The following is a 16,113-nucleotide window of genomic DNA, read 5'->3' on the forward strand; positions in this document are numbered from 1 at the left end:
ACTTTTGGAACTAATGAGGCGTCATGCTGTACACCCTGGAGAAAATATTTCTCTTTCCCAACTTACTGCACCATGTTAGAGAAACTATAAGTGAATGGAAGGGGCATAATTACTTAATTGGGTGATATGGATTTGTTGTTTTCATGTATTAAGACAGAATAAGATCGAATTGTCAGTTTAAAAGAAACTGGAAGGCAACTCTTTTTATATGCTATTGGATAAAAAAAAAGCAGGACAAATATTAATATAAAACATTAAAGTTTTAGCGGATTCATTTCTTTCAGCTTTTCTCTAAAAAAAATACCCCACCCACATCTATTGAATTTGATTTTCTTTAAGGGAAGACATCAAAAAACCTATATATTTTAAAGCTGCCCAGTTTTCCAAACAAAAAAACTATGAAACAAATGGCATCTGTCTCGTGGCAAGCAAAGAACAGATTAATTATGAACTTCTACTCTGCAGTGTGCGTATTTTCTTTTTTGAAAATGCAGTTGATTTCTTTCTAGGAAAAACACTAAAGGGAACTTCTTTTACTCATTTGAGAGTTAATTTTGATTAGTCAACAAATCTATAGACATTTACATTTTTGATCACATAAACAGAATAAGCTTCATGATTTTGGCAATTGGACAGTATTTCTCAAACATGTTATAAAAACTAACAAAAGGTGAAGTTGAACTATGTTAGAATTAAGTACTTTTATTAATGAAGACATCATTAAGGTAAAAAAAAAAAAAGGCAAGCCACAGAGTGATATATATGCAATAATGGACTTCTATCCAGAATATTGTAAAGATTCCTGCAACTCTGTAAGAAAAAGGCAACTTAGAAAAATTGCCAAAGTCCTGGACAGGCATTTCACAGAGAGGGTATCCAAATGGCTAAGTTTATGAAAAACATCAGTGACCTTATTATTCATGTTGGAAATGCAAATTAAAACTACATAATCTGATAACCATACACACCGACCAGAATAGCTAAGGTGCTAGTTTGTAAGGTGGGAGTAACTACAACTTACATGCAGTTTTAGGACTAGTTTGGCAAGTTGTTTGGCAGTTACCTACCAAAGCTGAATATAGCACACACAGTGGCCCAGCAATTGCTTGTAGGTATGTCCAACAGAATGTATCCAAATGTCTGCAGCAAAAGACATGCTTAAGAATATTCATAGTAGCACTACTTCCAGTAGTAAAAACGCAGATGTCTATGAATAGAGGAGCCACGTGAATTTTGGTATTTTCATACAATGGAAATGTTTTCATATATCAATGAAAATAAACAATGCAATACTACATATAATAACTATGGTTGAATTTCACAAGCATACTTTTTTTCTTAATGTTTATTTTTTATTTTTGAGACAGAGGGAGACACAGAATCCAAAACAGGCTCCAGGTTCTGAGCTGTCATCACAGAGCCCCACACGGGACTCAAACTCACAAACCATGAGATCATGAGCTGAGCTGAAGCTGACGCTTAACTGACAGAGCCACTTAGGCGCCCCCCACAGGCATACTGTTTAGCTTCTTTTGCTTGACACAAAGCACACCTATGTATGCTTCCATTTAGGTAAAGTTTAAGAACAGGCAGAGCTACTACCACTATGATGACTGAAATTAGGGCATTGGGCATTCGGCATGCATGGGAAGGAGGGGTCAAGGGTTGTGACTGGAGGAGAGCAGTGAGGCAGCTTCTGAGGAGCTGGGAAACATGTGATTCCTGATTTGGGTGATGAATGACTACACAAGTGTGTTCACTGAACTGGTCATTTGTGCTGCCTCATATGTTCTACATAAGTCAAAATTATCCATGAAAATAGTTACATTTTTAATATAAGTACTTATGAAAAAGTGTGTGAGTTCCATCAAGTCTGAACTTGTTCTCTGATAAATGTTTGGGTGAATGGAGTTATCCTGAATATCTAAATTTTGAGATTTTGATAACCTACCCATATATACATAGTTACTCTCTCAAACCAAAGAACTTGATTGAACAGCTTAAAATTAAGGCCTAATTATCTGCCAGTTTCAATAAAAATTAAGAGTTTTAAAGAAATCCTAATTTAAAGTTAAGAAAACTTTTGTATTTAATGAGATGTTTCTTTCTGCTCAGGGTATGTGTTCGATCTCGTTGTTGGGATGCCTGCATGGTTGTGGATGGAGGTACTTCTTTTGAGTTTAATGATGGAGCAATTGCTTCGATGATGATCAATAAAGAAGATGAGCTTCGAACTGTGATTCTAGAATAATGAAAGATTTCTTCAGATGACAAATTTTGATTACTGGGAAAATATGTTCACTGCAGAAACAGACTACCAGTCATAAAGCTACATATTTTGGTTATTATGGAGACTAGATGGCCCTGAGCTCTAAAGGTGACCAAGAAAGTGAGATTTTCATTCTTCTTCTTTTGGATTTGGATAAAAAAGATGTTTACTGTGTTAGAAAATGGATGGACTAAATTGATCAGAATTGATACCAGTGAAATTTATACATTGCTTACAGTTGATATCCAAGAATACTGATATCTTTTTAAATTTAGAGAGGTAGGCACAAATAAAGGATTAAATGTTTAGGATTTGAAGCTTCACTGTACAAGATATTTTTTTTTCCCCTTCCCTTTCCTAACTTTATGGAATTGGTCAGACCAACACATATCATTTGATTAGGGTATATTTTTATATAGTACCTAAAAATAGATTTTTAAAAAATTTTAATGGAGAATTTTGATAAATTCTGACATTGACCTAATTGAAGTAGGCACATGTGTTTTTTATATGTGCTTAGAATTTTCTAATTTCAGAGGACAGTATTGTTATGGCTCTATTGATTTAAGAAGTTCAACAATCATTTTTGAAATTATCGATGTTTTCATTTAATTGACATTCAGGTTAATTTTGACAGTTCTGGGTGAAATACATATATCTGGACAAAATCATGATACTGTTGCAAATGTATTAATTATCCAGTAGCTATTTGGGGGTATAGACAGTTATTTTTTTTTTTAATGCTTTTGAGTCTTAATAAATCCTTTCCATATTTAAAACTCTAACATGGAATGTGAGACTAAAAGGATGAGTTGATTAGACATATTCTATTAGGAGTTGGAAATATTTTAAAAAGGTTTTATCAATCTAGTATAATGAGGTTTGTCAGAAAATGGATTCTTTAATAAATACGCAAAACACAGTTGGAATTGCCTTGCTTTTAATATCATGGTAGTTTTCACTTAGCTCATATTCCTTATTAGCTTTGGGAGATAAAATGTTATGGCTTTTCTTCCTCCCTCTCTCCCTCCCCACTATGAGATTTCCTTTAGTTTGAGAGGAAATTATCTAATTATCAGTCTTTTTATAAGGAATCCTAGAATTTTCACAAAAACCACCTATTGATGCATCATGAGACAACTAGTATTCTCATGCCATTTAGTCAAAGTTGTATCTGTTTTTTTCCCTTGCTGCTAAAAAGTTCAACATTGAAATATTTATTGAACACATACCTTATGCCATGTACTGTGTCAGTCACTGGATCTCTGTTGATGAATGGAACAGACTATCCTTACAGAACTTGAGACAAGTGAGCTCAGCTTCAGCAAGAGCTGGGATGTTTAACCGAATTGAGTGCTATTAGTTTTGCTGGCATTTAATACGCTCTTGTCAGATTTTTAAATAATTGTTACTATACAAAGGTAATCTAGGTTTTGATGTATATTCAGAACAAGAATCTGTTTTTCTTTTCTAAGAGCATCTGCATAAACCCTCAAAGCAGTGTTTACATGATGTGTACAATGAAAATTAGTGTTTTCCCAGAGCTGGATCTTCTGGCTTGATTTAAAAATGATGTACTGAAGATAACACTTCAAAAAGAAGTGAAATTCCACACCATAAAAACTCCTCTAAGAAGTTTAAAATATCTTCTTGACAAAAATGCCAACTCTGTCCAAAATGGTACATAGATCTGTTAATATGTAACATAATAGGCAACCTGCTCTGTAAAATTGTTCATAAACCATATTTTAAAGGTTTAAAAAAATAGTTAATGTGCCACATTTGCAGTATAACTTCTAACATTTCTGCTATGTGTAGGGGATTCATTATGGGATAAGAGGCAAAGGATATTGCAGTAGAAGAGATGTTTATGAATGAGCTAACCTTTTAATGGCAACTGTGTGAATAAACATAATTAAACTAGTATTATCTCTTTTTTAAAACTATATTTGTTTGCCTAACTTCTACAGCAACTTTAATGGAAAATCAGATTTTCCCAAATTGGTATGTTTCAGGTCTTTTCCACCTGGAAAAGATACTTTCCCAGGATACTGGTGTATCCTGTTGACTTCATTCACTGCTAATGTTTCACACAGAACTAGTACTTGTTATGTAAGCAGAGGGTAAAGTATTTACATTGTAAGAATAGACTCTGCAGATACTTTTCACGAGTTTTGATGTCCCATATGTATTTATTTTATATTCATGGCCCCAGTAAATCAAATCATATTAAATGTTTTACTAGCCTTCAAGTATAAAGAATTTCCATTCCTTTCACTTTTAAAATATAAAAATAAACTATATATAAAATCATTAGAATCAGTTAACAAAGTTATCAGAAAATATTCACTTCATGCACATGGATCATGCTCCAGAATAGATCACATATTAAGGCACAAACCAAGTCTTAACAAATTCAAAAAGACTGAAATCATGTCATGTATGTTTTCATCTAGTTTCATAACAATGCTATAAATCTAGAAATCAACCACAAGAAAAAAATCTGGAAGACCATAAAGACATGTAGGTTAAATAACATGCTACTAAAAGCAAGAAATTAAAGAAGAAATATGAAATTGCATGGAGACGAATGAAAACACACAACAGTCCAAAATCTGTAGGATGCAGAAAACGTGGTTCTAAGGGAAATTTATAGCAAACAGGCCTATTCAAGAAGCAAGAAAAATGTCAGTGTAATCTTATACTCATTAAAATCCCAAACCAGCAGAAGGCAAGAAATAATAAAAGTCAAAGTAGAGTGGCCCCAGGGTGGCTCAGCTGGTTAAGCCAACTGACTTCAGCTCAGGTCATGATCTCATGGTTCGTGAGTTCAAGCCCTGCACTGGGCTCTGCTAACAGCTCAGAGCCTGGAGCCTGACTGCTTTGGATTCTGTGTCTCTCTCTCTTTCAGAAATAAACATTAAAAACACTGAAAAAAATCAAAGTAGAAACAAATGATGTAGAAACTAAAAAGCAACAGAACAGTTTTTTGAAAAGATCAACAAAATTGATAACCAGCCAGCCAGACTCCTCAAAAAGGAAAAAAAAAAAAAAACCAAAACCACCAAACAGCCAACATCATAGAAATACAATTATGAGAGAATATTATGAAAAGTTAGATGCCAACAAATTGAACAACTTAAAAGAAATGGATGCCTTCCGAAAAACATGTAACTTACCAAAACTGAAGCACAAAGAAATAGAAAATTTGAAGAGACCGATTACCAGCAATGAAATTGAATCAGTGATCAAAAAACTCCCAACAAATAGAAGTCCAGGAGCAGATGGCTTCACAGGTCAACTCTACCAAACATTCAGAGTTAATACCTATTCTCAAACTATTCCAAAAAATAGAAGACAAAAGAAAAACTTCTAAATTCATTCTGTGATACCAAAACTAGATAAAGGCACCACAAAAAAGAACTATAAGTCAATATCTCTGATAAACATAGATACAAAAATCCTCTATAAAATGATAGCAAACTGAACCAAACACAATGCACTTTAAAAAATCATTCACCATAATCAAGTGAGATTTATACCCAAGGGGCAACAAGAGTGGTTCAATATTCACAAATCAATCAACATGATAACCACATCAATAAGAGAAAGGATAAAAACTTAGAGGACCACTTCAATAGATGCAGAAAAAGCATTAGACACCGTACAATACCCATTCATGATAAAAACGTCTCAACAAAGTAGGTTTAAAGGGAACATACTTCAACATAATAATAGGCCATATATGAAAAGCTCACAGCAAATGTCATACTCAATGGGGAAAAACCAAAAACGTTTCCCCTAAGGTCAGTAAAAGATAAAGATGTCCACCCTCACCTCCTTTATTCAACATAGTACTGGCAGTCTTAGCCATAGCCATCAGGCAAGAAAAAAAAAAAAGTCATTCAGCTTGGCAAGAAAAGGTAAAACTTTATTTGCAGATGACGATACTATATATAAAAACCTCTGAAGACTCCAAAAAATACTAGATAAATGAATTCAGTAAAGTCACAGGATAAAAAAAATCAATATACAGAAATCTGTTGCATTTTTATACCCTAAAAATGAAACAGCAGAAAGAGAAATTAAGAAAATTCCATTTATAATTACACCAAAACTAATAAAATGCGTAGGAATAAACTTAACCAAGGAGGTGAAAGACCTGTACTCTGAAAACTATACACTAATGAAAGATGACACAAAGAAACAGACATTTCTGTGCTCATGGATTGTACTATTAACATGTCTATACTACCCAGGGGCACCTGGGTGTCTCAATTGGTTAAGCATCCGACTCTTGGTTTTGGCTCAGGTCATGATCTCATGGTTTGTAAGTGTGAACCCCATATCGGGGTTCGTGCTGCTGATGTGGAACCTGCTTGGGATTCTCTCTCTGCCCCTCCCCCACTTGCACTGTCAAAATAAACTTTTTTTTTAAAAAGTCTATAATACCCAAAGTCATCTGCAGATTTAATGCAACCCCTATACCAACAGCATTCTTAACAGAACTAGATAAATAGCCCTAAAGTTTGTATGGAACCACAAAAGACCCCAGATAGCAAAGCTGTCTTTAAAAAGAGAAGCCTGGAGGCATCACAATTCCAGACTTTAAGTTATATTACAAAGCTGGAGTAATCCAAACAGTATCATACTGGCACAAAAACAGACATATAGATCAATGGAACGGAATAGAAAACCCAGGAATAAACCCACAATTATATGGTCAATTAATCTTTGACAAAGGACCTGCTGGCCTAGTGGTGACAGGTACCATTTCTGCCACTACCTAGCTAACACTGCTTGCTGTGGCCTACACTGGCATTCCCTTACAGACCTGATCCATCCAAACAGCCCACCCCAGCAGGCACCCCTCCAAAACAGCTCCCATCCCACCATGCATACCCAGTGGGGGTGGACTACCCTTGAGGAGTAACCCAGCCCACGAGTGCATCTACAGCAGCTTGGCTGGCTGCGGGATCAGCTCTACCCAGCAGCATGATCATAGCATTGTGCCCTGGCCACAACAGGAGATCACACCCCCCACCCCCCACCCCCACATGTGATAACCCTGGAGTGCCCAGTGCTGGTGATAAGGGTAGATTGCCCTTCTGAACCCCACAGGACACCTTCTACAAAAGGCTGCTCCTTCAAGATTGGGAGACATAGCTGATCTACCTAATAAAAGACACATAGGCAAATGGGGAGACAGGAATATATATTGCAAATGAAAGAACAAGACAAAACCTCAGAAAAAGAATTAAATGAAACTGAAATAAATCTACTGATAAAGAGTTCAAAGTAATGGTCATAAAGATACTTACCAAACTTGGGAAAAAAATGTATGAATGCAGTGAGAACTTTAACAAATATATAGAGAATATTAAAAAAAAAAGAACCAATCAGGGCACTTGGGTGGCTCAGTTGGTTGAGCATCTGACTTTGGCTCAGGTCATGATCTCATAGTTTGTGAGTTCAAGCCCCACCCACATCGGGCTCACTGCTGTCTGAGCAGAGCCTGCTTCATATCCTCTGTCCCCCTCTCTGCCCCTACTCTGCTTGCACTCTCTCAAAAATAAAAATTAAAAAGAAAAAAGAACCATCAGAGCTGAAGAATACAACAATAAATAAAAACTACACTAGAGGGAATCAACAGCTGTGTTGATTATGCAGAAGTCCTACCAGCATCTGGAAGACATGGTGCTGGAAATCACCCAAGCTGAACATAAAAAAAAATTTTTTAATGAGGAGAATTTAAGGGGCCTCTTAGGCAATATTAAGTGCTCTAACATTCATTTCATAGGGCTCCCAGAGGAGAAGGGGCACGGGGCAGAAAATTTGTATGAAGAAACAATAATAACAGAAAACTTCCCAGATCTCTGGGGAAGGAAACACACTTCCAGGTCCAGGATTCACAGAGAGCCCCAAACGTGATGAACCCAAAGAGGTCTACACCAAGACACGATAATTAAAATGTCAGAAAACTAAAAGAGAATCTTAAAAGCAGCAAGAGAAAAATAACTAGTTATGTCCCCCATAAGATTATAAGCTGACTTTTCAGCAGAAACTTTGCAGGCCAGAAGGGAATGTTACAATATGTTACATGATAAAAGGAAAAAGAAAGCCTAACATACCAACACTCTATGTGGCAAGACTATTATTCAGAATTGGAGAGAGAAAGTTTTCCAGACAACAGTTAAAGGAATTCTTTTTTTAGTGTTTTTTTTTTCTTTTATTTATTTTTGAGACAGAGAGAGGCAGAGCATGAGCAGGGAGGGGCAGAGAGGGAGGGAGACACAGAATCTGAAGCAGGCTCCAGGCTCCAAGCCATCAGCACAGAGCCTGACGCGGGGCTCGAACACACGAACGTGCGATCATGACCTGAGCCGAAGCCGGACGCCTAACCGACTGAGCCACCCAGGCGCCCAGGAATTCTTTTTTTAAAGAAAATGTTTATTTTGAGAGAGAATGAGACAGTGTAAGCAGAGGAGGGACAGAGAGAGGGAGAAAGAATCCCAAGGAGGCTCTGCACTGTCAGGACAGAGTCCAAAGTAGGGCTAGAAATCATGAACTGTGAGATCCTGACCTGAGACAAAAGGAAAAGTTGGACATTTAACTGACTGAGCCACCCAGGCACCCCTAAAGGAATTCTTCACCACTAAACTAGCCTTAGAAGATAGGTTAAAGGGCCTTATTTAAGTAGAAGAGAAAAGGCCATAACTAGAAGAAAATTATGAAAGAAAAAAAAATCTCACTGGTAAAAGCAAACATATAGCAAAAGTAGTGGGTCAACCAGTTATAAAGCTAATAGGAAGGCTAAAAGACAAAAGTAGTAAAATCCACTACAGTAATTAAGGATATACCAGATAAAAAGATGTAAAATATGATGTCAAAAACAAAATGCACAGGAGGAGTAAAAATGTGTTTTAGAATGCTTTCAAATGTATGCCACCATCAACTTAAGATAGACCGGTAATACATAAGTTGCTTTACATGAACCTCATTGTATCTACAAATAGATATACCATAAATAAAGAGAAAATAATCCAAATGTAACACTAACAAAAGTTCTCAAACCACAAGGGAAGACAGCAACAGAAGAAACAATTACAAAATCAACCAGAAAACAATGAACAAAATAGCACTAATTATGTATCTATTGATAATTACTTTAAATGTCAATGGACTGAATGTACCAATTAAAAGAGAATGGCTGAATAGATAAAAATTAAAAGAAGAAAAGACCACTATATGCTGCCTAAAAGAGACTTACTCCAGACCAAAAGACATACCAGACTGAAAAGGAAGGGATGGAAAAAGATATTCCACACAAATGGAAATGAAAAGACAGCTGGAGTAGCAATATTTATATCAGACAAAACAGACTTTTAAAACAAATACTGTATCAAGAAACAAAGAAGGGCCTTACATATGATAAAGGGATCAATCTAATAAGAGGATATTACACTTACAAATATCTATGCATCTAACATAGGAGCACCTGGATACATAAAGCTAATATTAACAGACATACAGGGAGAAATTGACAGTAATACAATAATAGTAGAGGACTTTAATACTGCACTTACATCAATGGATAGGTCACCCAGACAGAAAATCAGTAAGAAAACAGTAGCTTTTAAAAAAATTTTTTTTTAATGTTTTATTTATTTTTGATACAGAGAGAGACAGAGCATGAGATGGGGAGAGGCAGAGAGAGAAGGAGACACAGAACCAGAAGCAGGCTCCAGGCTCTGAGCTAGCTGTCAGCACAGAGCCCGACGCGGGGCTCGAACCCAGGAATGTGAGATCTGACCTGAGCCAAAGCCAGAGACTTAACCGACTGAGCCACCCAGGTGCCCCAGAAAACAGTAGCTTTAAATGGAACATTAGATAAGATGGGACTTAAGAGACACATACAGAACATTTCCATACCAAAACAGTACAATACACATTCTTTTCAAATGCAAATGGAACATTTTCCAGAACAGATCACATGTTAAGCTATAAAACAAGTTTCAATACGTTTAAGACTGAAATCCTAGCATGTATCTTTTCTGACCACAACAGTATAAACATAGGTATAAATTACAGGAGAAAAAACCTGGAAAAAACAGAAGTATGGGGAGCCTAAACAACTGAGTCTATGAAAAAAATCAAAGAAGAAATAAAAACATACCCAAGGGTAAATGAAATTTGAATCCCAACACTCCAAAATCTGTGGGATGCAGCAAAAGCACTTCCAAACAAAGTTTGTAATGTGATACAGGCCTACCTCAATAGACAACAAAAATCTCAATCTAATTCTATAACTCAAGGAACTAGAAAAAAGGAAGAACAAATAAAACCCAAAGTTAGCAGAAGGAAGGAAATAATAAGGATCAGAACAGAAATGGAGACAAAAACAATAGAAAAAAATCAGTGAAGGAATGGATTCTTTGAAATGATAAACAAAATTGATAAACCTTAAGCCAGACTCATCAAGGAAAAGAGATAAATAAATCAATAAAATAAATAAAACCAAATTTCAAAAAGAAGTTAAAACTGGTACCACAAATTATAAGAGACTGCTGTGAACAATTATATAACAACAACTTGAGCAACTTTGAAAAAATGATAAATTCCTAGAAGTATACAATCTTCCAAGACTGAATCAGGAAGAAGAGGAAACCTGACCAGAACAATTACTAGGAATGAAATTGAATCAGTAATTTAAAAACTCCCAACAAACAAAATTACAGAACCAGATGGTTTCACAGGTAAATTTTAGCAAAAAAAAAAAAAATTCTTTGTTAAAATTCTTTAACATTTATTCGTTCTCAAGAGACAGAGAGTGAGTGAACTGGTGAGGGGCAGAGAGAGAGGGAGACACAGAATCTGAAGCAGGCTCCAAGCTCTGAGCTGTCAGCACAGAGCCCAACAGAGTATTTGAACTCAAGGACTGCAAGATCATGACCTGAGCCCAAATTGGAAGTTTAACTGACTGAGGCATCCAGGCACCTCTTAGCAAAAATTTTTTTAAGTTTATATTTATCCTTTTGAAGCTATTCTAAAAAACTGAAATGGAAGGAACACTTCCAAATTTATTCTACAAGGCTAGCATTAACCTGACAACAAAACCAGATAAAGACCCTATATACATATATTAACACATACATACATATATAAATAATTACAGGTTGATATCCCTAACAAACATAGATGCAAAAAAATCCTCAACAAAATATTAGCAAACAATTCAACAATATATTAAAAGGATCACATACTATGATCAAGTGGGACCTATTCCAGAAATACAAGGATGGTCCAGTACCACAAATCAGCCAACATGGTATATACCACATTAACAAAAGATAAAAATCATATGATCATAATAGATGCAGAAAAAGCATTTGACAAAATTCAACACTGATTTATGATAAAACCTCTCAACAAAGTGAGTGCAGAGGAAAGAAACCTCAACATAATTAAAGGTCATATATGACAAACCCACAATTAACATCACAATCAATAGTGAAAAACTGAAAGCTTTTTTTATGATCAGGAACAAGGCAAGAATGCCTACTCTCTTATTCAATGTAGTATTGGAAATCCTAGTCACAGAATCAAATGAAAAAAATGAAAGCATCTATACTAGTAAAGAAGCAGGAAAATAGTCACTATTTGCAGATTACATGATACTATATATAGAAAACTCACCAAATAACTACTGGAATAAGTGAATTCAGAAAAGTTGCAGAATACACAATATACAGAAATCTATTGTTTTTCAATATACTAGTAACCATGTGAAAGAAATTAGAATAATCCCACTTATCACTGCATCAAAAAGAATAAAATACCTGGAAATAAATTTAACCAAGGAGGTGAAAGAAAAATATTACAACTATAAGACACTGATGAAAGAAAGATGACACGAATACATTGAATGAATGATATTTTGTGCTCATGAATTAGGAGACTTAATATTGTTAAAAAAGTACATACCACCCAAAGCAACCTCCAGATTCAGTACAATCTCTTATCAAAATACCAGTGGCAGGGCACCTGTGTGGCTCAGTTGGCTAAGCGTCTGACTCTTGATTTCAGCTCAGGTCATGATCTCATGGTTGTGATATGAGTCCCATGTTGGGCTCCATGCCCAGCATGGAGCCTGCTTGGGATTCTCTCTTCCTTTCTCTCTGCTCGTCCCCTGCTCACTTGCGCTCTCAAAATAAAAAAGTAAACATAATAAAAATACCAGTGGTATTTTTTTTATAGAACTAGAATAAATAATCCTAAAATTTGTATGGAACCACCAAAGATCTGAACACAATCTTAGAGGAAGAACAAATCTGGAGGCATCATGTTCCCTGCCCAATTTCAAGCTATACTACAAAGCTATAGTAATCAAAGCAGTCTGGTACTGGTACAAATACAGACACATAGATCAATGGCATAGAGTAGAGTCCAGAAATAAACCCATGCTTATATGGTCAATTACCGTTGACCCTTGAACAATGTGGGGGCTAAGGGCACTGACCCCCTCCCAATAAGCACAGTTAAAATTCCACAAGTAAGTTTTCACTCCCCCAAAACTTAACTCTAATAGTCTACTGTTAACTGGAAGCCTTAATGATAACATCAACAGTCAATTAACACATACTTTGTATGTTATATGTATTATATATTGTATTCTTACAATAAAGCTATAGAAAATAAAATATTAAGAAGATCAGAAGGAAAATACACTTACAGTATTATACTTACTGTATTTATCAATACCTCAAATTTATGTCATCTGTTTATAAGATTAATCATTTGTCATTACTAACATCAGTATTGTCTTATACAAAACTCTGTAAATGTTATGTCTATTAAAACTACACATCAGAAATGAAAACTCAAATTTATAGGTATAACGGATTCATGCATTGATTACAAAGTAGCAGCAATATCACTGCTTTATAGTAGCCTAGAGTAAATAATACAGTTTCATAGTGCCCTAGCCTGTACACTAATGAATGAGTCACTACAAAATAATTCTGGCACACAGTATTACTACCATAATCAAAACACAGTATTGGAAATACTGTTACATTTTTTAAAAACCACTTACCTTGATAATAGGCTGATAACATGGTTTCTCCGATAAGAGACATGCCCTAATTCTTCAAAAACAAAACATGTTATTCATTTTACATTAAACTTTATGTCTATGTAAGAAGGGGCTATATCCTTCCAAACATGTTTTGTACACGATGTTCTACCCATGAATACTTACGTGATGATGATGTTGACACAAAAACATTAGAGCGTTCTCGCCATACATTTGTTAGATTTCCACACGAAGATACTCCCACATATATACAACACTTCGTTAACTATACAGCAAGATTATTTACTATTCATTAAGTGGGTCATCATAAAGGTCTTCCCCCTCACTGTCTTCATGCTGAATAGGCTGGGGAGGAGGAGGAGGAAGCGGAAGAGGAGGATGAGGGATGGGTCTTGCACAGAGACACGGGCGTGGCAGAGGCAAAAGAAGTGGAGGAGGCAGAAGGGGAGGCAGGGGAGGAGGCACACTGTCTGGAACTTTATGGGAGAACACTCTACTTTGTCTCTTTTGCTTTTTCATGTTTCTAAAAACATTTCTAGACAGTACCAGTTTTTCTCCCACCATTTGCTTTAGTTTCTGTGCCCATATCATAGAAGGGTCCATGTAGTAAAAAAATCAAAAGCAGTCTTGAACCACTGGAACCTTCTGCCCGCTTGTCTACTGTCAATCTGTTTCCTGGCACTGCTTCTTCTAGGTCTTCCTTCTCATCATCTGGCACCGGTTCAGAAGCACTCACCTCCATCAAGTCATCTTTAGCTAATCCTTCTGGTGTGGTGTCTATTAGCTCTTGAATTTCTCCAAAACCCGTATCTTGAAAGCCATCACCCCCACCTTTTTTTTTTTTTTTTGCCACACCCACAATCTCTTTCATGGTGTTCTTGACTGGCTCTATCGTAAATCCTTTGAAGTGATGCACAACATCTGGACAGTTTTCTCCAGCAAAATTTATTTAGAGATTGATATCTTTCCTAGTCTTTTCTATAACAATGACATCTTCAATGATAAAATTCGACCAGACTGTCATGATGTTCTAGCAGGGTTCTCTTGCATACACAATCCTTCCCACAGACTCAGTGTGTAATAAGCCTTAAGGTCATTATGACCCCCAAGTGATCAAGAGGCTGAATTAGAGATATCGTGTGGGAGAGCAAGTAGACCACTTTGACAAACTCATGAGGTTCTGTGTGGCCAGAGGCCTTGTTCAATATCAAAAGAATGTTAAAAAACAGTTCCCTACAGGCAAGGTACTTCTTGACTTCAGGGACAAAGCCTTGATGGAACCAATTTAGGAAGAGATCTTATTGTCCAGGCCTTCATGTTGTACAATGAAGAGACTGGCAGTTGCTGTTTATCTTTTCCCTTTAAGGCTTGGGGCTTAGCAAAGGGCAGTGCTGATCATAAACTCAGTGTTTTTAGGCAAAAAAGCAGGCAGCCCCTTCTTGCCTTATATACTGCTATTGGCTTCTCTTCCTTACTTGAGGGTCTCGTTTTTTTTTCCAGAATAGAGTACTTTCATCTGCATCAAAACCTGTTCAGTTAAACATCCTTTCTCCTCAATGATTTTCTTAATGGGGTCTGGGAACTTGTCTGCTGCCTCTTCGTTGGCAGAAGGTGCTTCTCTTGTTATCTTGACATTTTTTGAGTCAAGCATTTTTAGAAAACTATCAAACCATCTTTTGCTGGCATTAAATTCTCTAGCTTTAAATGCTTCACTTCTTTTTGCTTTGAGTTGTCATATAATGACCTTACTGTTTCTCAAATCATATTAGAGTCTATAGGTATGCCATTTTTACAGCAATACCCAACCCACATAAAATCTGCATTTTCAATACAAGATAAAAAGTACTTACTTGTAAAAAGTGCAGGGTGTTCATGCCTGCTACTGTAGCTGTACCAGCATCTCCACAAATGTACTTTCCTTTTCTTACAGCGGTCGGTCCTTCCACTGCACTCCTTTATCTTGAAATGGAGGACAACTGCAACCGCAGACTGATCAAGCGATCAACATTTTCTTGTAATGTCAGGACTCTGCTTCCAGGGACCACTTTCAGTGTCACTAGTGGCACTTCATATGGGCCTTCCAATGTTCTTCAAGGCTTACAGTTGTACTAAGCCCAATGGGAAATATATGAGAACCATGGGAGATCGCTTTTTATTTTATTTTATTTTTTAATATAACACACTTTATTTTTTTAAACATATGCAATTATTTTCCATCATTTACAATACAGTAGTTACAATGACACTCCAAACAGAAAAGCAAAGTAAAAAATCAAAACACCAACTTCTATTTCATGTAATTAGACTTATACAGAAATTAGAAGGTTAAGTAACAACTAGTTAATCACCTAATTTCACAGCTATCTGAAGTGGCAATCATGATATAGCAGCTTATCTATGACATACAAGATAAATGATACAATTTATTACTTGACCATAAGCTAAAACACAGCCTGCTTAATACCTTTCCTTAAATTCCACCTCTATACTACAATATACTTGAGGTCCATGCAAAAAAGTAGACTACTTTTTATGTAGGAAATGGATGATTAAGTCTTTGGTGTTGTAAAAGCAATTTCATTTAAACATAACCACCCCCACCACCAAAAAAAGAAGAGGAAAAAAAAAAAGTAAAGAAAATAATAAGGGAAAAACCCAAGACACATTTCCTATGGGAAAAAAAAAAACCGGCATGTAATTTCTGTCCTTGATGGAATGTATTAAATAAGCAAACACCCCCAACAAGCAA

At 35.9% G+C, this 16,113-nt stretch overlaps 1 protein-coding gene across 1 annotated transcript in view; it reads left to right on the plus strand.

Moving 5' to 3' along the window:
- The window catches only part of NADK2 (NAD kinase 2, mitochondrial), a 47,895-nt gene extending 43,700 nt beyond the window's left edge, over positions 1-4,195 (plus strand). Inside the window, exon 14 of the mRNA XM_029941274.1 lies at positions 2,116-4,195. Within this exon, the coding sequence (XP_029797134.1) occupies positions 2,116-2,251 (136 nt within the window). The 3' untranslated portion in view covers positions 2,252-4,195. The remainder of the gene's footprint in view (positions 1-2,115) is intronic.
- Positions 4,196-16,113: the final 11,918 nt, after the last annotated feature.

Source organism: Suricata suricatta, chromosome 6 (assembly GCF_006229205.1).
Source record: "Suricata suricatta isolate VVHF042 chromosome 6, meerkat_22Aug2017_6uvM2_HiC, whole genome shotgun sequence".
Taxonomy (NCBI): domain Eukaryota; kingdom Metazoa; phylum Chordata; class Mammalia; order Carnivora; family Herpestidae; genus Suricata; species Suricata suricatta.